The 25,840-nt window shown below is 43.4% G+C and overlaps 1 protein-coding gene across 8 annotated transcripts; it reads right to left on the reverse strand.

The window, feature by feature from the left end:
* Nucleotides 1-3: 3 nt before the first annotated feature.
* On the reverse strand, nt 4-24,693 carry larp4b (La ribonucleoprotein 4B). 8 transcript variants are annotated; one of them, XM_035170362.2, is made up of 17 exons: nt 24,083-24,693; nt 19,290-19,423; nt 12,367-12,547; nt 9,900-10,073; nt 9,448-9,529; nt 8,135-8,271; nt 7,316-7,419; nt 6,675-6,785; nt 6,423-6,476; nt 6,029-6,235; nt 5,718-5,824; nt 5,310-5,573; nt 4,788-4,833; nt 4,358-4,528; nt 3,972-4,162; nt 3,340-3,451; nt 4-2,726 (listed from the first exon to the last, which is right to left on the reverse strand). In XM_035170362.2, exons 2-17 carry the CDS (start codon nt 19,368-19,370, stop codon nt 2,394-2,396), a joined length of 2,355 nt encoding a protein of 784 aa, XP_035026253.2. In that variant the 5' UTR covers nt 19,371-19,423; nt 24,083-24,693; the 3' UTR covers nt 4-2,393. The 8 variants fall into 8 exon arrangements, with proteins under 8 accessions (XP_035026253.2, XP_035026255.2, XP_035026254.2 ...); XM_035170364.2 differs by having other exon boundaries at nt 4,788-4,812; nt 9,448-9,526; nt 12,394-12,547; nt 24,083-24,692; XM_035170363.2 differs by having other exon boundaries at nt 9,448-9,526; nt 12,394-12,547; nt 24,083-24,692.
* Nucleotides 24,694-25,840: the final 1,147 nt, after the last annotated feature.

The raw sequence follows: 25,840 nt of genomic DNA on the forward strand, positions 1-25,840 counted from the left end.
ACAAGCCCGACTCTGGTTGACAGTGTTTACATCTCCATCCTGAACCTCAGGCTCACGGTGAGTAAAAGGATGTCAAAGGTCGTTTTCCTTTACTCTGTGCTTTCAATTTTACTCCTGTCGGCTGCAATTTATTCGAGAAGACAGGACCCAAGTAGCAAGAAGAGACCGTGTGCTTCGGTAAGACTTTCCCAACGTTGCTTTTTTTTCTTTTTTGTTTACAAGAAACTGTTTTAAACTCGGGACAAATCAACATGTGAAAAACTCAAATTAGAAGAAACTGATGAGAACGCGTCTTCAGACAAACGGGAGCAAGAAGAAAACAACCCGAGTGGTTAAGACTCAACACTGAGGAAAAAGGAGAAGCTGCACATCATCCCTCCAGGGACGGACCTTACAAGACAGTGTCAGATGTCCCCCCCTCACATTCCTGCTGTAAACCCGCCTGATTCCTGTCGTCCAAAATCATTACATTTTTAAACACGAGCCCCGACCAAATATTTCACACTCCAACATGTCAAACTAAGCCCCCCCTCAAAAAAAGACCCCACTCTTCATTTACCTTTTTCCTAAAAATCCTCTCGTCTCACTTTCCGTTTTCACCAAAGCACCCTTGCAATGAAAATCCTCACCGACATAAAACCAGAGGCCAAAACGCCAAACCAACTCGTGCCTACACTAGCAACGCATCCTTCAGGGAAACATAAACAAAAATATCTGTAATAACTTCAGTGACGAGCCGTCGGAAATAAAACAAGCCGGACAAAACCGATGCTGCAGAACCGTCCGTCCCGCACCACGGTGTGTCCAGGAAGCCACAAGGCAGAGTGAGACAAACAAAAAGGCTTCAGCCGTTCATCTTCAGAGATCGTGTTGCAGGGTCCGTCAGCTAATTTGCTCCTGGAAAACTGAATTTGCATCTCGTTGTATTCCTCGACGTTCAGGATCAATTCCCTTTTTTTAAATTTTTTTTTTTTTTTTTGCTTCAGGTAGGAAAATCTAATACATTTTCTTGAGAAAACACAAACACAGTGCAAATTAATTTCTGCAGATGTAAATCAAGTATTTCTATATATAGTATGAGATGAGTTGTACTAACAGATTCCAGGAGTCGACATCTAGCACCATAAGTCGGAGAAAGAAGTAGAAACGTGCCACTGTCACCACTCTGTACCAAGAACTCAACCCTACGCTCCTCACTGACGAGTGCCTGAATGATGGCGAGTGGTAATTTCCAAACCGCTTCAGACGAGAACTGAAACCAAGGTTTGTCGGCCCTAAACCTGCCCTGCGTCTTTCATATGTGCCTGCTGATAGTTAGATTCCACAGGTTTCGATAGGATGTGAAACCTTTTCCCAAAAAGGGAAATGCCAAGAAAACTGAGCTTCCCCTGACTTGTTAAATTTCTTCACACATTCTAAGAACACCGGGTAAAACCCCCATAATCAATTTTGGCCCTCGATTCCTAATTTGTCTTTAGCGAAATGTTTGTTAGTGGTATCCAAAACGCTCTTCCTGCCCGACGCTAAAACCGACACTGGTAACGCATCAACGAGCTCTGCGACATAATGAGGCTGTCAGCAGTGTTAGCAAAGAGTAAAGACAAGCAAACAGCAGAGGGAGGCGATTCTGTACAGACAAAACAATCAGTGGAAGAAACAGCTGAGGCGACAGCCAGCGACGATTAACAGCAGGAACTGTACCGACAGTCTGCGAACACAACTCAACGTGTGAAAAAGAAAAGTCATCTGGTGTAAATGAATCTGGAAAAAACAACCCAGAGGTGATGTAAACCGAAGAATCCAGAGTCTTGTGATGAGAATTAGATGTTAAGTTGCATATGAATGTGATTATGTATTAAAAAACACGTCCACTAATAATGACCCATAATTAAGCTACATAACGTTGCACAACAGTGCCACTCAAAATGCAAACAAGCCCGTCGCTTTGAGAGCCAAACAAGGTGGAGTCTGTTGTGCGCACTTTTTCCCATCGTCCACTAGGGTGGCTTCCGCCAATGCCCTGCTGCTTCACACAGAAGACTACTTTAATTCCACAAGGCCGTCTGGACAGAATGAATACGTTTCAGTGTTGTCTGTGCCAACTTGCAGACTGACACAACTACGTAATGCAAACAGAGAGAAGGAGAAATAAAAGTGAAATAAAAGAAGCAAATAAATAGAATAAAAAGAATGAAACGGTGCTCTACATGCACAGTAAAGTGCTTTTTGTCTGCAAGCCCTGATCAAGAAAAGAAGGCGTCCTCTACGCTTGTTTGTGACTGGTGATTCTGGGATATAAGTATTGAGTAGCCCTGACTTATATTTCCTTTTTTTAAACGCATCAGTGGAGCATAGTGGGGAGGGGGTCGACTTGGGAGGGGCAGGGAGTCTTCCTACTGCGGAGACTTGGGCGGGGTGTGGTGGGAATCTTTGCTTGGGGTTTTCCCTGGGTGTGGGGGCGGGGAGGCCCACCGCCCAGCCGGCCTCCTGCCCTCCCTCGGGGGTCTGCCCGGGGTGATGGCCGCAGAGCCGGTTTTGGAGGAGGGAGGGTGTGTCTCTCTGAACTTGGTGTCCCCTGCATTGGCCGAGGCGTCCGGGCACTTCCTCTCCTCGCCTGCAGGGACAGCGCAGGGTGGCTTGGCTTCCTTGGGGGTCGGTGGTTGCTGTAATGTCGGGGCGTCCTTCACCCGCTGGCAGATCTCAGCGTAGGAGGGCTTCCTCAGCTCCTGGCAGGGAACAACAACGACACAGCCTTTAAATATTCTGCTCGTCCACTGACTGCATCGCTTTTATAAATCAATGAATTTCCTTCTTCGGACCTGTTAATGTAAGTTTGTGTTGTATGTTTACGTTTCCACCTCGACTTCCATCGCGATGCAGAAAAACAACAGCCAGTCTTATTTATTTTATTAAATCTATCTTGTTAAATAAATAAATAAATACATATAAAATATATAAGAAATACCCAGCCGAGTGGAATCTAACCAGAACTGACACAGAAGTCGTTTTTCTTCACTCTGACGGGCGGAGGGAGGTAAGTGCAACACAGATTTAAAACTTTCCTTACAGTTGTTGCATTAACATCCTTTCAGCCTGATACCTGTGTGCGTTTTAAGAAGCAAACGTTTTTTTCCACCCAGGAAGTGTGAGAAATTGAATCGTCTGTAATCAAAATCAATACGAGACGGTGCAGAATTAAGGCACGATTAATTTACCCACTTTTATTCACGCTGGGATCGATTTGTCTGTGATTGAGATGTCTGAGGGGGGATAAGCATTAAAAACAGGGTCTGGTGAGGAGACTTAGGTGAAAAGGGAAAAGGAGAAATCAATACTGACTGTGGCAGCGCCGTTGACTTGCACTGATTTGCTTGCAGTGGACAGAGTGCCAGGAACTCGCTCCACGGACAACTGCACCTCCTTTGGCTTCACCTCCGTCACCTTCACCTCCCTAAAACGATAAACAGGAAGCATGGTCATTGAAATCATCAGTGAAATATATCAGACAGACATCCTGGAACTATTAGACCTCTTATAAAGTACCTGTCGGAGTGTGAAACCCTTTTACGCTGGGGTCGCACCAACAATCTAGATAATAGAGATGTGAGACAACACAGGCCAAAGACGAGCTTGGTTATCCCAGCAGTAGTCATGGTACAGTTGTCAGGTTGTCCAAATCGGAACCAGGAAATAATTAGTATTTTACTGAAGAAAAAAACTATTGCCAAAAGACCTGACGTTTGGCATTCAAAGTGTAACTTCACCTTTTAGCTAAAGCTGGAAAATATAAAAAAAATGCCTTGAGAACTCAGTGCTGGGAGGTGCCACGCACACGCACACACAAAACATACAATTAACTTGCTAAAACTTAGTGATCTAGGTTGTCTAACTATGAGCGATGACTTCAGCAGCAGCACAAACACACTTTTCAAAAAAAAATGGCTTCTTAAATGAGGTTCTTGGACACTTACGCTGCTGGGAGGGAGGGAGCAGGACTGTGCGGTGGGCCAGCAGCCGGGGTCAGTGCCGGGGCTGAGGCCGGGGTCGGGGTGGTCGGCGAGGGCTGGAAGTTTGTAGGCATCGGGGAGGTGGGGGACCGAAGTGGCTCTTTGTTGCCCGCTGGGGAGAGAGCGACTCCAGGAGCGGACTCCGCACTTACATTCTGCACAGACACAGAGGAGATTAAATAGTGATTATAAAGCAGGTTGTGGTGTCCATGTAAACGTGTCTGTTGATAAGCAGATAAACACACTGTAATGTCAAATTATTTAAGGAAGGTTTGTTTGTGGAATTAAAGCGGATGAGAACCTAACACCAGACCCATCGTGCAGAGCTCGAGGTTAAAATCAGTCCGTACCCGTTCCTTGGCAGTTCCGACAACCACGCTGCTGGCCAGTCGGTTGTCGAACACGTCGTCTGTCTTGAGCTGGCCGGCTGCTCCGGGCAGGGGAGGGAAGCTGGAGAGGCCCAGCTCGAAGCTCGGAGACGGGGGTTTGGGAGGAGGCGGTGGCGACTGGGGCGTCACTCTCTGCATGACGGCAGCAAACACGGAGTCAAAAGGACAGAAACGACTTTGCGACACAAACGAAGCCAAACTACGAGCAACAGTGATGAAAGTGCTTTGAACTCACAGGGTTAACTGGAAACAAAATACTGTGAATAATGACATTACAGGATAAGTTTAACTAAAACTACAAATTAAATTCACACCAAGGACAAATAGATTTAAGAGAATAACTAATATACAGCTACAATATAAAGACAAAGACACAAAAAGTAATACTTACTGTAAACTTTTCATCCCTCTTTTTCCTAGAAGCAGAAACATTTTTCCTTTAAGAAAGAGAACATCTCAATTTACAAACATCCCCTCAGTGAATCAATGACTTTACCCCGCACAAAGTAAATACTGGTTCCACACCACATTCACCACATGGTGAGAGTTGTCACTTGTCTCACCGCTGTCCACACTACTCTGGAGTTTATGAGAACTTAAAACAGTACACGCCATTTCTTAACTCTCCATAAGTTTGTTTTAGAGATATAAACATTTTTCTCCTCACCACTCTCACACATTACCAGAACATTTACACCTCACGTAAAGAAACATGTACAACGTGATGAGACCTTTGTTTTCTGCTGCAAAAAGATTAAATGTTCTAACTATTGTGGTTTTTACTATAGAAAGATCTATAAAGGATCATTAAAGGAACATTTTAAAAACTTCTCGGACCCATAGTACTATTATTGTGCGATAGCACTGTTAAGTGGTACCTCGTGGTTCTTATCCACTGAAAAAAATGACGTACCTTCCTCGACCTATGCCCAGGGAGTAGTCTGTGGTTGTGGGCTCAGTTACTCGCCCTGTGCCGACGGTGTCCCTACGGGGGAAGGCCGCAGTGGAGGGTAACCTAGTTCTGGGCTGGCTGGCGGGGAGTCGTGTCGGCGGGCTGCTGCGCACACCATTGAGCCTGTCGCTGGGGAAGCTGGGAAAGAGGGCCGGGCTGTCCAGAAGCCCTGTGCTGCGGTCCGCTGTCGGGATGGTCGGCCTCAAGTGAGGTTTACTGTGATTCCTGCAGGGAAACAAACACGTTCAAGTGAAGATGATGAGAAGAATGACGCAGCATAAACCAGCAAGAAGCTGCTTTTAGGAAACAACATGAACTCTGGACAATGTTTTCTTCTGAATCTTTATCTGAGAAGACAGAGACACAAACCTGTTCCTGAGCGAGTAGTGTCTGACAGTGAGGGGGGACGTCGCTGGTTTGAAACTGTGTGATGTCGTAAATCCGTTGATGAACTGGTTGTTGTGAAATGGGGCGACCTGGTAAAGAGAAAACAGATTAAGTAGCAGCATTATTAGGAATCCTAACACCTAATGCTTTATACATGTGTTATTTTGAAATTTTGTAGCAGGAAATAACTTAAATATTAGGTGTTTTAATTTAAGAACAAACTGAATTACTGAATTAAAGAAACAAACTGTTTTTAATGTGCCACTCGACAGCAGACGATGTTTGAGACTCACCAGCGTGGGGTCGATGAAGCTGTGTGTGGCCGACCAGGCCTGTGGCGTGATGAGGCTGTATAAAGGGAATTGCTGCTGGGGGCTGTAAACCGGCGGGATGTAGTAGGACGTGTAGCGCTGCTGGGCATACGGGTTCACCTCCACCGGCCGGTAACCGTTCTTTGGCATGAAAGTGTTGATAGCGATTGCCTTCGCCTTGATCCTCGCCTGCGCAACAGGGCATGAAATGAATGCCAGCCAGAAACATCATCATTTGCATCCATTACATACTGAGGCCCAGAGTTCAGAGCATGTCTGAAAGCAGCGATGTTGTGTTGCTGGTCTTGGTGTAAGGCTTAATTTGTATATGTGTCAGGTGGTACTCAGTCTGTGTGCATTTGACCATGCAGCCTACCTTAATCGGCTTCCCTTGGAAGGTCTTCACCTCCTCCCGCAGATACTGATATGCCTTTATCCAAAAGCAAAGTGGACGACACAACATTAGGCAACAATTTGGTTTAAATGTAATCAGGAACATCAGAGTACGAGATGACTCTGTGAGTATCACCAACAGCACATGGTCAACATGCAAAGGTTTTTGTAAGAACCCAAATAAGATAAACAAAAAAGGAGTGATAACATTAAATGTACATTTTTCACTTGTTACCTGCTGTGCATCTGCTTCTGATTCAAAGGTGATGAACCAGTTGTCGTTGTAGGCAAATTCACAGTTGATGAACTTGGGTAAGTTGTCCCCTTTAAAAAGAGCCTCGACCTCCTGCAGCACAAAACAGCAGGTCAAAGGAGGTCACAGAATCAAGTGTGTATTACTGTTCACACACTGACAACCAACCGTTTTTACCATACACCAGGCCGCATGTAAGTGGCACCAATGCAGCTCTCTCACACAAAATAACTTCTCTTTGATTTAACTGCATCTCTGGATGACGCAATCTTTACTTATAAAAAGTTACAGTAACAGAAGAACTGTATTTTAACCTAATATGTAAACTTCAGAATTTAGTATTTGTCTTTAAAGCACAGAACTACCAAGACTGTGAATAAAAGGCCAACAAAGAAATGTGAACGTGACCATGACGTGAAACTATTAATCACACATATTAGATGTTTATATGAGATATGTTCGTGCCTTCAATGCACGTGAGATTTGCCTGTATGCAGCGTGTGATCAGAGCCGAACCCTACAACGATCACACTCCATGTCTTTGCTGACTCATGCTGCCGGGAGAACAACAAGGGTCAATGATTAGCTCGTTGCCACGGTGAGAATAAAGCACGTTCACTGACCTCGATGGGCGTGATCTCTGGAACCTCTCTGAGGATCACGATGCAGCGGTTCTGATTGGGCCGCACCTTCTCCCCCTTCTCATCCACCTGGACCAGTGGCAGAGCTGGAGGAAAACAGATGAATGAGTTTTAGATGGTAAAACCTGAGAGAAGCATTCGCAGATTGGGATTTAAAGTAATCAAATTTACTGGATGTTTCACCTTATGCAGTCTATCACACTGAAAACTGTTGAGTGTAAACATGAATTACTAATACATGAGGCCAAACACCAGCGCCAATGAATTTGTTTGCAGCATTTCATCAAAGGACGTTTTCACCCTGCAAACGAACTGAACAGAGACCGACTCTTTTGGTCGGACTAAGGTTTGGTCCAGGTCTTTGTCTAAGGAACCTTTCACACCTGATATTGGTCCAGACTAAACTGAAAAGTCAGACAGTCCAAAACAAACAAGGAAGGAGTGAAAGCCCCCTTAATATTAATTTACAAAATCTTGAGAGCAAAGAGCCATGAACTAAAAGTGTAGCTTCCAGGCAGAGAGGATTCCTTTAGGTGGTAAATTAGGTATGTATATAAATTATTGAACAGCGGTCGAGGCTCTGCTGGATGCACTTCAACAACCTCTCCTGGGAAATCATCCTCAATCACAATGCTGAAAAAAATTCCGGCCAGTTTGTCTCTTCAGCAGATAAAGCAGCCACCTTCAAAGTCCTGCTGCACTAATGAAATCACAGACACTAATGAATGTTGGCAGCAAACAAAAAATACACGACGTCACCGAGTCAGTTTTGATTGGCTCTTAAATCGACGTTTAACTCACATCGTAAAATGTCGACGATCAGCTCGACATCTGTGCTGAGCTTCTTGACATGGTCCAGGTTGGCCACCGTCACAATTGGCACGTACTGGTCGCTGTCCATCTGGGAGATGAGGTACATGTCACTGGCCAGATTCTCCCTGGGAGACAAAGAAGAGAGGCAGCAAAGGTTAGTGACACTTTCAGGGCGCGGCTCAGACAGTGAAATGTCCCGTTGTTACCATGTGGTGACGACATTTTACTTGTATTTAGACGGGTAACGCTGAGTGTGTTTGAGTCACACCTTCCCTCACCCGAGAGACGTCACATCAAACCTCACCGTCGACCCAATAAACATCGAGCTGCTTTGTTTCACGATACGTGAAGAGGACAGATTTGAGAATGTGAAGCGGTGCCCTTCTGGCCACAAGTGCAACTCTTGAACCATCTCTTGTTCACAGCTGTTGCACACTCGGCTGCTTTACTTGTGCAACTGCCGAGTGGTTTTCTAAACAGCCACAGAGCTCATTTCACTTTCTCCAGATTACATTACATTACATAAACAGGAGGAAGGAAAAAGTATTTTGTGAGGCCTTGATTCCTCCCAAAACCAGCAGCCACGCCAAGACGCCCACAGAGAGAAACATGAAAACAGTGCTGACAATACATACATATAACTGTCTTAATTAGTAAGTAATTTATTAATCGTAATAATTACTGCAGGTTTCTGCAAGTCACCTTTAAGGCTTTAAGACACAATCGATTGAAATTTAGGACGACAGATATGATGATGACAGAAACGAAAGCATCATGCTGTTCAAACCAGGATCAATAATATTTCAGGAAGCAGAGGGGTTTCTCCAGAGTCATCCTCGGGAGCCTTTCTTTTCTGGTCTCGTCTTGTCTTCCTTTAATGATCACTAAGGAGCAGCCATTTTTCTTACTGTGGCTCAATTTAAGTGCTTTCCTCCATTAACAAGTGTGAAACAGCGGCCGAGACACCACAGAAATATGAGGCTGAAAGGTTGGCCAATGTGAGGTTCAGTAGAATATTTTCCCTTATATCTCGTGTCTCTCTTTTAAAAATAAAAAATATGATTCCATCCAAAGCACCAATAACAATGCACGATGACGCATGACAACATGACTTGACACAATGGAGTCTATACTTTAGAGGACCCAACTATGAATTCATGAGTTCTGGTTGTCTAGCAAAAATCTATTAGCTCAAAGCTTTCTGTAAATTTATACATTTTCACGTCAAAAATTCCACCAGAGGCTCATTGAGATATAAAATGGAATATAATGATAAAGTTAAATTACTACGGTAAACTCACCGGGAAAGACAGAACTCCAGGGTCTTCTTCAGGTGCTCCCTCAAGCCCTCCTGGGGATTCTCAGGCTGGGGATCACTGCCTGCTGACACACATACAGGAAATACCTCCGTAAATTAAAGAGCAATACGGGTAATCTCTGAGCCTGGGAGCAGAACAGTTTCAAGACCAATGAGATGTAAGGATGAGTAAAACAAAACGACAACAAAAGCAGGATGTGGGCGGAAAAGAGCAGAGGTGGTGAGAAACGAAACATTTACTGACGTGGAGAAGTAGAACAAGAGAAAAAATGGTTTATGTTACATCTTTAGAGCCCAAACAACTTATCTACTGGTCGCTGCAGAGACTAAACTATAACAGACATTTTAGTACACACATTGTACAACCCCCCCCCCACTGATCTGTAACCCGCCCATAGCCTGCTCCTACAAGCAACCAGTCACTAACCAGCCCACCTGTGTGCCCAGGCTGTCCGGGCTCCGAGTATTCTGTATAGGCAGGCTCGGCGCACTCCAGGGTGACGGTGGCCGCGGGGGCCGGCTCAGCCAGCATTACTGGTACCGGTGGAGGCTCATCTGGGCCGGTTAGTAGTGGCTCCTTGTAAGCCTTGTCTTCACTGGCCTCATAGCCTGTGACAATCAACAAGAGGAAGTATAATAATTATTTAAGTGCCTCGTGTTTGAGATTCGTCTCTAAAGCAGCTGTCAGACATGGACTCCAGAGAACATTTTCCCATTTTCTTTTCAGATATGAAGAACGCAGCAGGAAAATCTCCAGAACATTCAGGTGACGTATAAATTCTGCTGTGGAAAGATCTCTGTTTTTTTACGTCTGTCCCGTGTTCGAAACGCCATCAACACGACCACTGCTCTATTCTCTCACATGGCCTCACTGGGACATTTGTGTTTTCACATACAGCAAAGCCAGAAGAGATCGTACGGGAATCCAGTGCATGTCTGAAAGCAGCTTAATAATGAAAGATAAACCTGTACATTAGAAAATTAATGCCGGACGCGTATCTAAAGCAACTGACATCACAAGCTCGTCCCCCTTTTTCTACTTTGTCTACAAAGATGGCATCTTTTCTAGTCTACGACACATACAAATAAAACAGATAAAAAATAATAAATAAATTTTAATAGAGTTAAGTAACAATCTAGGCAGGGCATGTTCAGCACAAACAAAGGTTGGGTAAAAACACTTGTGACCTTTACTACAATGGCTGCAGTGATGAATTGAGAACACCTCCGCATAACTAACTCTATAACAACAAAATCCAAGTAGTGTTATAACCCTCAATATGTTATATGAAAAATATAATTGCCATAAAATGATTTTTTTGGACGATTAAGCCTTCATCCCTGAAATTTCAATAATTCTTGCAAATGTTTCACAATTAAAGGCTACTGCAAAAGTATGGAATAACAATTTGTAAGTCACTTGAAGGCTTTTAATGTGAAACATCTGTAAGTGGTGACATAGTGCGACATGACCAAGTTTGTTGAGCTGACAGAAGTAGTGCAGCACAACACACTTTACGTTGAATTAAAGAAAAGAGGAAATGAAGGAAGTGACGCAGGCAACACTACCAACAGCAAATGAAAACATGGAGATGTCTCAATGAAAAATGATAAATGTTGCTTGCAAAGTGTTTGTGAACAAAGGCAGTTTCCAATAAAGGTCTGGTTGCTCTTTAAGTTAAAGTACACGAACAGATCGTCTACTTCTCTCTTAGTGCCGATTAAGGTGAGCCGGCCCATCGCAAATTCTCTTTACAGCAAAAAATGTAAAAAGAAATTCAATGGCTCAAACGTAGAGTGAATGTCCTGAATTAAATCCATGAGTCCTTCTTGGTGCTGAGCAGTAAACACCCTTCTCACCGATAGATCTTTATTTGCTCAAAAGGAACAAATAATACTCAGCAGGAGTTTCATTCCCTGAAGTCATAGTGAGTCTGTGGGGGTGAAACAGGCCTCTGCATGAATGGCCCGACTATGCTGCGTCACCAAACTTCTGCAATAAATTTTCCACAAATGTCTACGCAGACAGAGAAGACGAAATAGGCCAGAACGTCAATCAGAGTCAAATGCAGACTAATCAATAATTTCTGTTTCGCCGCCACATCCTGGTTGCCTCTGCATTGGCTATACTTGGCCGGGCACATTAGAGTGAGTGATTATGGTCATTTGTGCCGAGGGAACAGTGACTGCAGTCGGAATATTCATAGCTCATACTAAATTGAGCATGAATGATTAAAGAGGTGTCTTGGCATGACGAGCCAGTGACAAGAATAGACAAAGGCAAACTCGAATTAGGGTTTGGGCGTAGCTGTTATTTTGCTAATAGAGTATCACACATAACATATATATATATATATATTTATATATATATATATATATATATATATATATATATATATATATATATATATATAATTTGGGGTATAGGTTGGCAGATGAGCAGAAGATTGGCTGCTTTTACTTTACTCCCTTCAGTAGCTCAACTCCATCTGACCCCACAACTTCAAATGACTCATCTATTCTGCTCATTGTTGGAGTCAAAAGGACAAATTAATTGTTCACTTCTAACTTCCACTTTGATTCACTTCAGTGTTTTTAAACTAACACTTCAACCTCGCCCTTTCCTCTCAAACCAATACGACTCCAAAGAACCTGCTTTACTCACATTTACGATTGAAAATAGATGCGAGCATTGTAAAATGTTTTTAGAACCTAGGACAAGATGGAGACTATCCCTTATGTTATGTTGTCAGTGTGTGTGCTCCCAGCACGTTAACGACACACTGCTGGGGTTCTCTATAATACTGTAAGGTCTCGAACTTACTATGTAAAGGGCCTTGAGATAATATATGTTGCTGGTACTATATAAATAAAATTTAATAGAAATAGATGAGGTCATTACATTTTGTATCCCGAATTATTGGCTGACCTTCTGGGCCGGGGTCAGCCAAACTATCGCAGCCTTCCTTCCATGGCTGCAGGGCAGCAGTTGTGGTGTCGGCACTCCCGCTTGGGTCCAGGCTAAACATGTGGTTGGCCCATGCTTTCGCATTGGGGTTGAGGTCTGAAACCTTGGCGGATTCCTGTGAAGAGATCACAGAAGTAGGTCAGTCAGATGTCAATTTAAGCCAATGTGTACCTGTTCTTCAAAAGGAGGTTACAGTGAAAAAGAAGATAAATACTCATCAACTCATTGGAACATATCTTTTTACACCCGTCATAAAAAAAGAACGCATATATAACTTGGTGTTTTGCTCCAAACCTGCATTCTATAGCTGTGTCCAGCGCTATTTGCTGCATGCTTGTTTTTACCGTCCAAATCAAACACACCTTCCCATGTTTGCTTTTTGTTCCCTTATTAATGATTTACACACTGTCTTCATTCAATATAAATATATATGTATCTATATCTGTGATTAAATGAATTTAAAGAGATGTGAACTGCTAATTTGAATATATTGAGTTTTTTTAATACAGCTGTAGTGTCCCTGCAGTAAAGACTGTTTATTATTACTTCACATCAAAAATACTCAACATATTCATACAAAAATTAGGACACATAAAATATGAATCCATTTGCAGTAAAGACAAAACAACATTAGAACTGATGTAACATAACCATCGAGTATGAAATAAATCTATACAGGAAATCCATACTCACTCCTCCCCCCCCCCCCTTAATGTGGGCAGATGATGCAGGAGACCAGGTGACGTTCAATCACCGGGAAAACAAAACTGAAAGTTTAAAATAAAATATTTTCCCTTCTCTTGAACAAATTGTCAAATATTTCACTGAGCCTTTGTACAAGTAAATAAAGTTACTGAATACAACTGAGCACTGTTCCAAGTGACTGAGGAACACACACTGAATCCAGACTGAATGGGAATTTCCTTATTCCTGGCTTGAGAAATCCTTTGACAGACAATCACACGATCAATTATATTACTGCTTCCTCAGCCCAACAAAATCTGACAGGAACTAAGATACCGGTACAATCTGACGGGGACCAGGCCTAGTCACCCTGGCCACCTGCTGGGCATACTCACAGAATCAAAGCAGCAGTTCAGCATGCATGTCTCACAGGCTAACAGACTGTAACCCAGAGCCGTGGTGAGAGCCAGCGTTTCATTTAAGTCCTGAGGCAAAACGGGCCAGGCGCTTCCTGCCGCTGGTGGTATAAGACTCCACTGCATCCAATCCATGATTCACACTCATAAACTGAGTGTAAGTATCTTCGCAGGCAGACAGAGGAAGACTCCAGACCAGCATTGTACGCCTTAAGCCATAACCGGGCTCCTTCAAGTGAAGCAGCCCCCAGCACACCTCTTTAAATCACCCCCCGTCAAATCACAGCCACGCTCTGTCTGGCCCCTTAGATCCAAGCGGCTCGGTTGATTCAACAAATCTGATATCAGCACTGAGGCTCCGTTTGCCTGGGTGGGCTGGGCTGACGTTGCAAACGCTGACTGGCTCTCTTGCTGCTGTTAAACATAATTCTCTGCTTTTGCTTTGTCGCTGTTGCAGTGAGTCATTCTCCAGTGAAATACTGGAGCTGAGGAGGGAGTGTTGAGTTGCACACCTGAGCTCAAACAAAGCCTGCTCCGGCGATCCACGCGCTAAATCAACCCTGAGGCATCACTCAAATTAAATCGACCCTCATGAGCCTTGGTTTTAATAGATTATTCTGCTAGAAGAAAGGCTGGGAAAACCTGGTTCTTATTCAAGAAGCTGCAAAAAATCAGCAATAGAAACAAAAGAAGAAAGAAAGATATTGAAGGAGTGACGAAAGAGAGGTAAGCCCGACTTGGTACAAGATAGCCATAAAAAAAACTGCGTTTCCTGGGTCGTATTTCACAAACGCTGCGCTAAAGATAATTTGGGATGCGTTTGGCCAGACAGACACACGCCCCCACCTGTGCTAATAATCCAGCCCTGCACTAGAGTAAAACTCCCACTCCAGCCCGACTGGCTGCCATAGAAACTGCTGCTGACATCACCGGATGTGAACGTTGTGGGCACCGCTTGACCTTTCAAAATTTTAAAATGTTCCCTTCCTTCACAAAGGAGGAAAAGGTTAGCTGCCTCCCTGATTGAGGGTGTATTTTGGGAGGAGACGAGAGGATGTGATTCATCATGAACGGTGGACAGAGACAAGTTATTGTTAGTGTCACCGGAGGGCAGCCGGTGCAGCACTGGTTTTATTGCTGCGCATCTCGGATGAAGGCGAGCTTGCAGCCGCGGATATAAGGTCTGGGACAGCGGAGTCCTTCAGGGGAGAAAGCAAAACAGCTGAATTTGGACGTATCCATCTGTCTGCAGACCTGAGGCTCATCATCCCTCTCTGACAGCTACAGAGCTGCAGGAGACAATGGGCTAGATGAGTGCTGAGCATTCAGGAGTCAAATGCATCTCAGCTGCTGTAGCATGCTTCATCCCGAGCACAAGTCACTACGCAGCTGTTTTAATACGACATGAGCATTTCAGATTCAAGGCAGTTAAATATTTCCAATTCAATTTTTCCCTATAGCCGCTTTCAGACATGCACTGAAGTCCGGACATTTTACTGAAATTATCCGGAGGGGCTGTATGTGAGAATGCAAATGTGTGAGTTAATTGCTCAACGCATTTTCTTGAGCTTTCCTGCCAACCCCCTGTTAAAATGTCAGGGAAATGTCCATGTGAAAATACAGTAAAGAGGTTTCGGGCAGGAAACTGGAAGAATACAAATATCTGGACGAAGGGAGGAGCCAAACACAGAGGACGCTGACGTCAACTTGGAAAGACGATGAGGTTCAGGAGCTTTTCCTGATTAAAGGGAACTAATATTCTTCAAGTTTCAGGGAGGATTTTCTTTCCACGGTGGAAATTATACATAAATATATCTTGCCTCCTGCTGCTCTACACAATCGCCAACCCTCACCTTAATGTTTTTAACTTTCCTGTGAACAAATGTTTAATGTTTGTGACGTATTCAAACACTAATATTGAGCCTGACCTGACTAATCACCACTTTGCAGGCAGCATTAAAAACGAGGGGGATGTGAAAACTTGGCATTATGTGAACACACTGGAATTTTGTTTGTTAGTTATGATCAGAGCGGATGTCGGTTAAAATACCGCGGGGAAAATATAAAATAATATTACTATGTATAATGTTTTTCATTATCTCTTTCCAGTCTTAGTCCATAACTGATGCGAGTTTACATGCAGGGATTATAAATAGGTCATGTTCAATTTCTGGTCTGTTTCTAACACATATGTGCAAAGCATATGGTGTATCATTCTGTCTCTCTGTGTGTGTGTGTGTGTGTGTGTGTGTGTGTGTGTGTGTGTGTGTGTGTGTGTGTGTGTGTGTGTGTGTGTGTGTGTGTGTGTGTTAGAACCACATGGCTTGTGTTATTATGGCACCAGTTTGATTTGGATCTAAACTACATTTCGATTACTTAGATGAAAGAATTAGATTTCTATTCATCTGAATTATCTTGCTCATGACACATGACTAGGATTATTAAAAAAAAAAAACATAAATCTATTTTCTTATTTCACAAGTCCTATTTTTATTGTTTAAGTGATATTTTAATTAATTCTCCCCAAGTTAAATACTGCTGACATGAGCTTGGAGCCTCATCAATGGTTTCTTTTATCTAAATTCTGAGGAAATAACTTAACTGTCAAAGTCACTTCCCGGCGTCCAAAACTGTTCATTTTACAGTTTTCATACATTTCCTCTTGTTCATGATTTTGGCCGCTGTTCCCTGTGAGGTCCACTGGCAGCTGCATGTGACTCTTCTATAAACATAAAATGAGCGATTACAAAGATAACCTGGACTGAACTCGTGTCTTTTATGACTTTTTAATAACGGAAACTGACTTTGCTCAAGAACCTTGACATCCTGAACTGTGCATATTCAACCCCGGAGGCAGCATTTTGGGTCCCGGACCGCTTATCACACCACTAATCCCAGCTTGTAATGAGACCTACAGCCTAGGGCATTACCCCACTGGACTCCATCAAGGACGAGAATTTCCCCTTCCCTTTTGCTGCCAATCTTCTTTCCAATCTCGAGCATGCGTAAATGAGAGCGGAAAAAGACAGTGGGCTGTTTCCATTTCCTAATTTTAGAGTTCTCAGGAAAAATAACTTTTTCTTTGCCTGAAGGCCATCCACTTACTTCTTACCCATTTCCTTAGTTCCACATTCTTTCCTATTTAAAGAGGTTGATTGAAACCCACCAGGGAAACATGACGACACCTCCCTGAGTTTGCTTAGTGACACATACTGGTTCGCTCCCTCAATTCAATTCCCTGGGTTTCCTCTATATTGAGGCAGCAGTTGTGTGGGGCAAATCACACACTGGGGCAAATCACAGTCTGAGAGTATTAAACTTAACAGTATGACCAAGAAAGATTTTGCTCTAAAAACACAGAAGCATGCTCTCTGATCCGAGGAAGAATGATTTAAGGCAGTGAAGCCTGGAACCTGAACAAGCTGTAGTGCTGGGGCCAAATATTGCTTAAGAACAACTGATTATTAATCCAAACCAAGAACCTTGTGACACAACCAGCCAAGAAAAGCTGCCACCCAGACACACACAAGCAGGACAGTGGTGGAAACACTGTTCTGACAGCACAACAAAGCTGGGGAGGCTTAGACAGCCCCTATAATTCACCACCGACCTTCATTGTATTTTCTTTGCACCGGACATCCAAGGGGGGGCGGGTCTTTAGTCGTCACAACCAGGATTCACCAGTGTCTTGCTGAAAGATGGTGTAATATCCCACCATGGTGACCACATTTAGCCCTGACATTCTTTGCAAAACTCACATGCGCTAGCGTCAATCAAACCTGCAGGGCTGTGTAGCACCCTGGGCGAACCAGAAGCTGTACAGCCTGCAAATGAATATGTGCTATAGATAAAACCATCATTTTAAAGCAACTACATCATCCTGTGAAACGGAACAAAAACACAGGTCTATGACAGAGGTTGTGCTTAAAGAAGTTCACATACTTATACGAGCTTAGGAAATGCCTCAGATACCCAAAATGATGGGTTGGACATCGGCAAGAGCACAAATCGACTGTATTTACCGATCTAATACTCTAATACTACGTCTTTTAAGTATATTAGTTTCTTCTTTTTCATTTTTGCGTCTGTCGCGCGTTAGAACCATCATCACTCCCCCCCACGCGCCGGGGGAACTCCTATTGTGTTTCCACATCTTCTCTCCTGGACTTCTACGGACTTAGAAAATAGGGGGAAGCCAGGTCATACAACAAAGACGGTAATCATCCCTTCATACAGCAATCATGCGCGTTCAGTAAAGCACGGACCTGTCAGCGAAACAGGTCTGAATAAAAGTCTCCGCCACACTGAAGTGTTGAGTGAATTATTTTAGCCTGTTAAAAATTAACAACTTAATTTAGTCTAGCTGCTCAGGAAGTACGCGTCAGACACTTCCTCTGCACCTTGTTTTCTATTAAAACTGCTTATGTTGACCCATTTACACCACTTCCGCCTCTGAGGTCAAGGTGGAGCGATGACTGATGACTACAACCTGATATTGTTTGGTCTGCTTGATGGATGACGGCGCAGCGGTAAAACATCGGCTCAGAGGGAACACGGGTCCTGAATGCAACCGTTCTAAAAATAGTTTCCCAAACATGAGTTACAGCAACTCTGCTGGATGTTTCCTCTGTGTTGATGAAAACTATCGACTTGGGTTTAAGTTATGGCAAATCTCTGATTAACACCCACGGTGACCTTTTGCAGTTTCAGACACACTCTTCCTTGTAACAATCATAAGCCGTTCGCACCTATGCCACCATATATTTAATCATTTAAAACTTCTAATACTTTAATAAAGTTAAGCGACACATTTTGTAATAAAGGCTGATTGCATCAACAAATAACTTATTTAAATGTCTAAACATCCCCATCAACACAAGGGCTCTCACAGTATGATAATCATCAGTTACAGCCTCAGAATTAACCACTTTAAAAATGACAATTCAAGTGTGAGGAAAAGCGAGCAACTAAGACAAAATCACACACACATCCAACAAATGAGAAATAGAAGCACAACGAGACAAAGGGCCAAGCGAACACCAGGAAGAAAGAGACGTCAAACAACCACACCCACACCCTGGCTTAGTTTGATGATAGTAACCTAACATCTTATTTTTCAGACACTTTTTGACGAGGCCTCGGTTTAAGCTCCAGCTTGTTTGGTAGACAGTGCGTAATGTCGTGTTGACACATCCCATCCATGGGAATCAATCATCAACTGATGCGCTGCTGCACCGCTCTGTTTTTAAGTCCTGGCTTTCATGCTCCAACAAGGAACAAAATGTCACGTCTAAGATCAATAGGGCCACTACAGGCTCATGAAAAGAGAGAAATAAAAACAGGTCATGCTTATTTAGTTACAAGAGCTGCCTCTCTGTTCCTTTACTTCTCTATTATACATAATCAGTGTGGGAAATCGACTCCATTCAAAAGCAGGCTGTGACTTGGAGACTGCGAACACCCAGTCCGGACATAATATCATCATTAAAAACATAATAATGTTAATAATTGTTATCTAGGAGATAGGGTAGTGGATCAAATCTTGAGCTGTGGCAAGACAGCTTAAAAACAGACAAAACTAGAATGTCAATCAGTACAGCCCCTACCTCAACCAGGCCCAACAGCCACCTGAAATTCAATATGGCACATTTTACATTTTTCTATTATGCATGAGACTGGATCCTCGTGTCAATACATCAAGATCATTGGACATTCAGCGCAAAAAACAAAAACGTGTCTGATTTGTGTAAGACTCACCAAATGGGAGTTCTCTTTTGCCTCTTGCACTTGCTGCACCTGTGGTTCAGCTACAACTTTCGTGTCCTGGTCAGAAGTCATGAGCCGTCTGCTTCTTGGCTCCTCAGGGAGAAGTCTCTGCGTCACCAAGTAAGCTACAGGGGGGACAGAGGGGGCGGACAAGTTAGATTCAAGAGCAAATGTTTATCACAGAACTGTGGCACGATATCAGTTGTAGCACGTGGAAAAGGAACAGTGTCCCACAGATGGCTGAACTTTCAAACAAAGCACACAAACACCTCTGGAGAACATCCATCAATAAAAATATTGTTTTACTAACAAATGGGACTTGTTTTCATTGCTGGTTTGTACACACAATGACATGTAGTGAATTTATTTTAGATATGTAATTGAAAAGCTGCTCATCCTCTCATACAGACATGTTATTAACCATCTGTTGTCCTGTGTCATTTTGGTTAAATCCTGACTTCTTATGTATATAATTTAACTACGTATAAAGCTGCAACACACGTGAAATATGAAACAATTGACACAGGTAACAATATTTTGTGTTTATCACTTTGTTACTCTAAAATCACAAAAGACAAATGTTAGCAGCACGGGCAGGTATTAATCTAAGTTTCTCACCGCAGGGATAAATACTTCTGATTGATTTTTCGTGGTTTAAAGTCCTTTACAGATGCAGTGTGGCAGTTGGTGACTAAAAGTAAAACTTTTGTTTTAACTGTCAACTGCTGCCAACACATCGGTCTCACTACAGCTGTGAGCTACGGAAAGAGAGGAGGGACATTGGTGTATAGGACTGATCTCTTGACAGACAGGTTTTACAGAGTTTAAAACAAGTTTCAAACGAGGAACAGGAAAAGAATAAATTATTACACATCTATTACACAATGCAACTGATATCTATGCGACATGAAAAAAAAATGATGCACATAAATTCCAACAAGGAAAGCTGAGCCCATGGCTTATATGTTGACCAACATGCATCAATATAAATAAATGTTGAACTTTAGACTCGATACTACTTTGTCCACATGAGTGTTTTGGCTCCGTATCAGTTTGAATCCCCGTCCATACTAACACGACTGAAAACGGATATTACGTGGCATGCGTGTTCCAGTGTGCACGGATTGCTCGAATGGCAGCTGGTCTGTTCCACATGTAAACACAACAGCCGTTCGCAAAGACAACAGGGTCAGCAAAGCTTGTAATTGATTATCTGTGTTGCGTTCTAAACTTGTAGCCGAGGCTAATGACAGTGGTTTTCTTCCGATAGGAGCCTGACCAATCAAGGAAGGCTTTGTCGCGGTTGCAAAGACCCAATCAGCAAATGATTGTGTGTGTTAATGTATAGTTTACAAAAAAAAAAAAAAACCTTTCTGTCCGTCCAGAATATGAAACACAGCCCAGAGTTTTCTCACTAAAATGTGGCCAGCAGCGCTTCCAAACTTCTGTTTGAGTAGCTTTAAAACTGCAAAACATCTAGCGTGGCCGCCAGGCGTATCTGTAGCATGGTTGATGAAGTGTCAAATGAAAACGTAGTAGTATGGATGAAGCCTTAGACTGTTTATGAACCTATGGAGACTACATGTTGCAGCACTGGTGCGTGGATCAGGTTTTCATCATCACTTATTCATCTCTAAGGCTGCAGTTTCAGCACCAGACATCCTAATGATTAATCACTTCCACTACATCTGACCTCAGCATCACACGTTAGAAGGCAAGAAAGGAGGAAGATGCTCCACTGAGTCCAAACACCACTGGCAACACCTTCTCTCCTGTCCCGATGGGGCTGTTTGTAAAGCAGCGATAATGCAAGCACAACAATCGGGTGCCTGTCTCTGACAGAGGCCCTGTGTTTGCATACAAAGCAGAAAAAGAATGGCATGGCTGTAAAGCTGGTGACCTCTGATCCACATACTGATTCCCATACACGGCATGTGTGTGTGTTTGTGTGATGCAGTTGTGATTATTGGGGTTAAACACAACTCTCCATTAATTCTACTCAGTCATCAAAACAGCTGTTGTTTGATAAACGTCTCTGAACAGTTCACTTAAAACCTGTTCACCATCTGAACTGTACACACCCCATGGCACAGTTAATGATAAGAATACCGGGCTGAAGAGAAGTATTTAATAAATTTGTCTGTGGTTTTGTCTATGAGACATAAAAAAGAATGCTAAGTTCAATGTGACATCCTCAATGGTGTTTTTTTTAACAAAAAGCCCCAAATCAACCAAATATTCAGTTTACAATAAATCTATCTATCTAATAATTACTGCAATCTGTCTTGTCTGTGACTCACAAATCTCGAGAACCGTTCATCTTCTCGGCTTCACACTCTGCGTGTGTATTGTTAAGGGCCCGGTGACGTGCAGTGTGGAATTCGGTGCGATTGGGACATGCAACATGGTCAATATTAGTAAACTTTGAGTGAACTGGCAACTGTTGGCCTTTACTTGCCACAGCTCAATAACTGCAGGTCACTTTTACAGTTTCAGTAAGAAAACTGCAACCAGCATCAGCACAGGTCAAACTAACAGCCAATTCCAGACAGGCATTGAGTCCATTACAACTTTATTTGTGTGTCACATGAAACTAAATACAACTGTCAGTGCCAATGAGCAACAGCCAAAAGATATTTATTAAAGAAAAACAGTGTTGCTGTTGCTTTGTTGGGGGGTTAAATTCAAAAGTGAATTATTGCTTCAAAACATAAACTTTTAGTGTATACGTTTTAATCCCATAAGAAATAAGTCCCAGAATTAATCCAGATTTTTTCCATCAAGAGCCATGAATTATTCTGAGGAGATCAACGACAATGTAAGGGGAAAAAAAGCCCCCTCACACAACGTTAAAGAAAGGGCTCTTTCCTCGCCCATGTCCCATCCTTCCAACAGGTTTCATGGAAATCTGTGCACTAGTTTTTGTGTAATCCTGCTGACAAACAAACAACCCAACCGACAGGGGTGAAAACATTACCTCCCAGGCGGAGGTAATATCCCTTGAAAAGGAGCCTGGTGGAGTTTTCTTGTCAACAAACAAGGTCTGTTTACATCCAGCGCAGCAAATCATAACACTTTGTGTGTCCAGTGTTTCCCCAACAATTGTGCAGGCCAGGCCAGTGGGAGCCCCCACGAAGCCACAAGAAAGACTGGGAATCTCCACTGGTTGATTTCTAATATATGCGGTTGAGGATTTTTTTATGAAACAAATTCCAGCTTGAATCTAAACAAGATTCTCTTAAAAAGTGATGCTTAAAACTGAACAGTTTACAGTAACTTTCATATACTTGTCCATGATCAACATGTGCTTTATTAGGTGCAGAGACTATGCGCTCGGTGTCAAGTGAGCAACCATGAATATGTGAACGAATCCAATATATTACATGTACACAAACAGCATCTTCAGTGTATTATAAACTAAATTGCATTTTGAATCAAATCAACATGCAGCCAGTGTAAATAAAGCACACCTAATGTAAACACTACTAACACGTCAGGGAAACACAGTTTGCTGTGATTGTCTAACAGATTTTTGGTGTCGTCAACAACTGCAGCTGGGATACACACAACACACACACACCAAAACTGTGTGTGATGCGGTTTGGGAATCGCCATTTCACTGATATGTTTGTGTGTCCGTCTAGTGTGGTGTGGTTCTAGTGTATTAAAAAGGCTTTGGGGGCCATTGTTAAACTGAACAGGCGAATATCCTCACATGGAAGTTGTGACAGACTCAGTTGTTCATGCAGAGAACTGGATGATATTCATGGGCTCCAACACGTGTGCAGAGTGTGTTACAATCCTCACTGGTGGGATTCAATCTAAATTATTGATATTAGTCAAGGTCAAACACACAGTTATTCTAAGCTGTTTGAGTAAAGACTACCATCTACCTTGCAGCATAGTAAGTGTATACAGAATACAGTAACGTCCGTAAAGGTTGTGCAACATCACATGCGTCCTGACAAGGTTTGCGATGCGGTTGGACCCGGCACATCCCATAAAAAAGGCTGAACCCGGTCGCAGTGTGGGCACATTTCCGCTACAGATGCACTGAATCATAACATGTAGACAAGGCCTGGGCCGAGACACACGCCTTCCTTCCACCCTGCATTATCACGAGAGGTGATTTACAACGCAAACGCCAATCTGTGGTTCGGAAATAAGAGATTCAACCCCTCTGGTGAAAAAGGCAACAGTGGGCCAACGAGGTTATTTTTGGTGACTAGCCTCCGCTGGTGGAGGATGGTCACCAGGCATCTTGCGTATCCCAGTGGGAGGGGGGGGGCACCAGTGTTTATCTCCAACCAGACCTGCTCCAGCCCCGTGTTTGGGTCCACTTTACCACTCGCACTCTGCAACTACAACTAAAGACGCAATGCAGGCGCCTTTAGGAGCTGACACAGCCGAGCCAGGCTGCAGCTCACACATGCCATGCCCATGCCAAGGGCCGCGTGTGGGCTTCCTGCGGGCGAAGTGCAGCCTGGAAGACGGTAATAAACGAGCTATAAAATGGAGGCGGCGAACACACCGGGATGACACCGTGTAAAGTTGATCTGGTGTGGAAAAGTAGCGGCCGTGTCTCATTAGCTGGCGTGCAGAAGCATCCAGTGAAAGATGGCGACCTCCGGCGTGATTTCGCGGATTCCCCCAACCCCCCTCCTCCCCCCCTCCCTCAACCTTTCCAGACGGAGTAATATCAAGTTAGCAAGCGGGCTAAGTGAAGCTAGCTCTACGGAGCGGTGTTGTGACGGCGCATAACCGAGTGTCTGGTGCTCACTCACCTGTCACTTCTCACTGCGGGGCGACGCAAACACTGTGGCGGCGGTGGCAGCTGCTGGTGGCGCTGGACCGAGGCCTTGAACTGGCTTCCAGGCTAAATACGCAGGGTATTAGCTAGCAGGCTAAATCAAGCACGCTAGCGACGACCAACCGGCTTACCGCTCTGAACCACACCGCAAATACGCTTCAGAATCCCGGGTGAAACAGCCACGGCGGGTCGTGGGACGATGCAGAAAACGACGCCCCCTCCCAAAAACTGACTTTACAAAGGAAATAAAAAACAAAACAAAAGAATAAAAGCTGCTCCCCCCCCGACCAGCACTGCAAGCTAGCTGAGACTTAGCTAGGTGGCTAGCTAGCTAGCTTGCCTATCAACTTCGTGCAGTCGGGCTCGATAAATCTGGCGCCTGGGGTTTTCACAGCGAAGCGCTCGCGGTGGACAGCGGTGCTCTGCGGGAGAGGGAGTCCGAAGAGCCGGGCGAGGATCCCTGTGTGAAGCCGGAGAGAAGCCGCTGCTCGCCTCGAAGGTTCAGACACTCGTTAGCGCTACGGACGACGCCAGGAATGGAGAAGTAGCTGTTTCCTTTCCCTTTCGAGTGCAGCGCGAAGATCGTCAACGCCGTGGGGATGAACCACTCAGAGGCACCTTTCACAGCGATGGTGATAACACACCAGTGGGGAGACAATTCAAATAAAACCAAGAGAAACGATGAAGGGCTCGACTGTTTTTAAACATGAATGCATAACATCCGTGGTTGAAGGGGTGTTGCGTAGAATCCCTGAACATGACACAACTGCTTTATTTGTCATATATATACAGTCCTGTACAATGGAATTCTTACTTTGCCTTCTGCTACCAAAAAAACTTGCTTTTAGAGTTTTAAAAAGTAAAACATTAAATAAAATGTATATATATATCAACATAAGAACAGTATAAATATGTGCAATGAAGAAAAGAATATAAAAAAGTCCGTTTTTATTTTATTTTTTTACTTTATAAATTCACAGCACTCAAGTAAATCAAAAGAAATGTATTATTATTGTCCCTTTGTGTCCAATCGATTATATTATAGAATATTTCTGTGGGCAAAAGAGATGGAGGATAAAATACTATTAACATGTATCATTGTGTCTCCTTGTTGTCATTTCGCATCTCTGTGGTCATTTTGTGTGTCTTTGTGATCCTTATGTCTCTCGTTGTAGTCGTTTTGTCGTTTTTTCCTGTTATCAATCTGCATTTCTTTTTCATCCTTTTGTGTCTCTGTTGTCCTTTTGCATCTGTCTCTGTTGACATTTTGGCTTTCTCTGTTGACATTATGTAATCATTTTGTGTCTCTTTTTCATTCTTTTATGTCATGTTGTCTATTTGTATCCATCCCTGTAGTCATTTTGTGAGTCTTTGTATTCATTTTGTTGTCATTTTGCATCCGTGTCTGTGGTCTGTCTGTGCCTTTTGGCATCTCGTCGTGGTTGTTTTGTGTTTTTTAGGATTGTGTGGCCGGTCGACCAGTCCAGTAATCCACGCATACTGTTTATACACCAGTTATTGATTCACAGGAGCCACTGGGCTTCTTGGAAAAACCTCACTCATCATACATGACCTAATAACTGTGTTGTTGTGTGGTACTAATGAATGGGGACAGGACGGGATGGGCTTCAAAATAAAAGTGTCACGGAGGATACAAACTAAAAGTATAGATATAGATAGAGTCTACATATGAACCATTAGATCCATGTTCAAGTATCGCAGACGGACAGAT

This window comes from Hippoglossus stenolepis, chromosome 11 (genome assembly GCF_022539355.2).
Source record: "Hippoglossus stenolepis isolate QCI-W04-F060 chromosome 11, HSTE1.2, whole genome shotgun sequence".
Lineage (NCBI taxonomy): Eukaryota > Metazoa > Chordata > Actinopteri > Pleuronectiformes > Pleuronectidae > Hippoglossus > Hippoglossus stenolepis.

What these genes read in the sequence shown, in the direction of transcription:
- larp4b (XM_035170357.2), bottom strand. Translation starts at nt 13,667, where the DNA reads ATGGATTGGATGCAGTGGAGTCTTATACCACCAGCGGCAGGAAGCGCC. An exon ending in CGGACAGCCTGGGCACACAG is followed by an intron (nt 9,530 to 9,899) that starts GTGGGCTGGTTA and finishes TATGTGTGTCAG; the next exon opens with CAGGCAGTGATCCCCAGCCT. An exon ending in CAGAGATCACGCCCATCGAG is followed by an intron (nt 6,786 to 7,315) that starts GTCAGTGAACGT and finishes TTTGTGCTGCAG; the next exon opens with GAGGTCGAGGCTCTTTTTAA.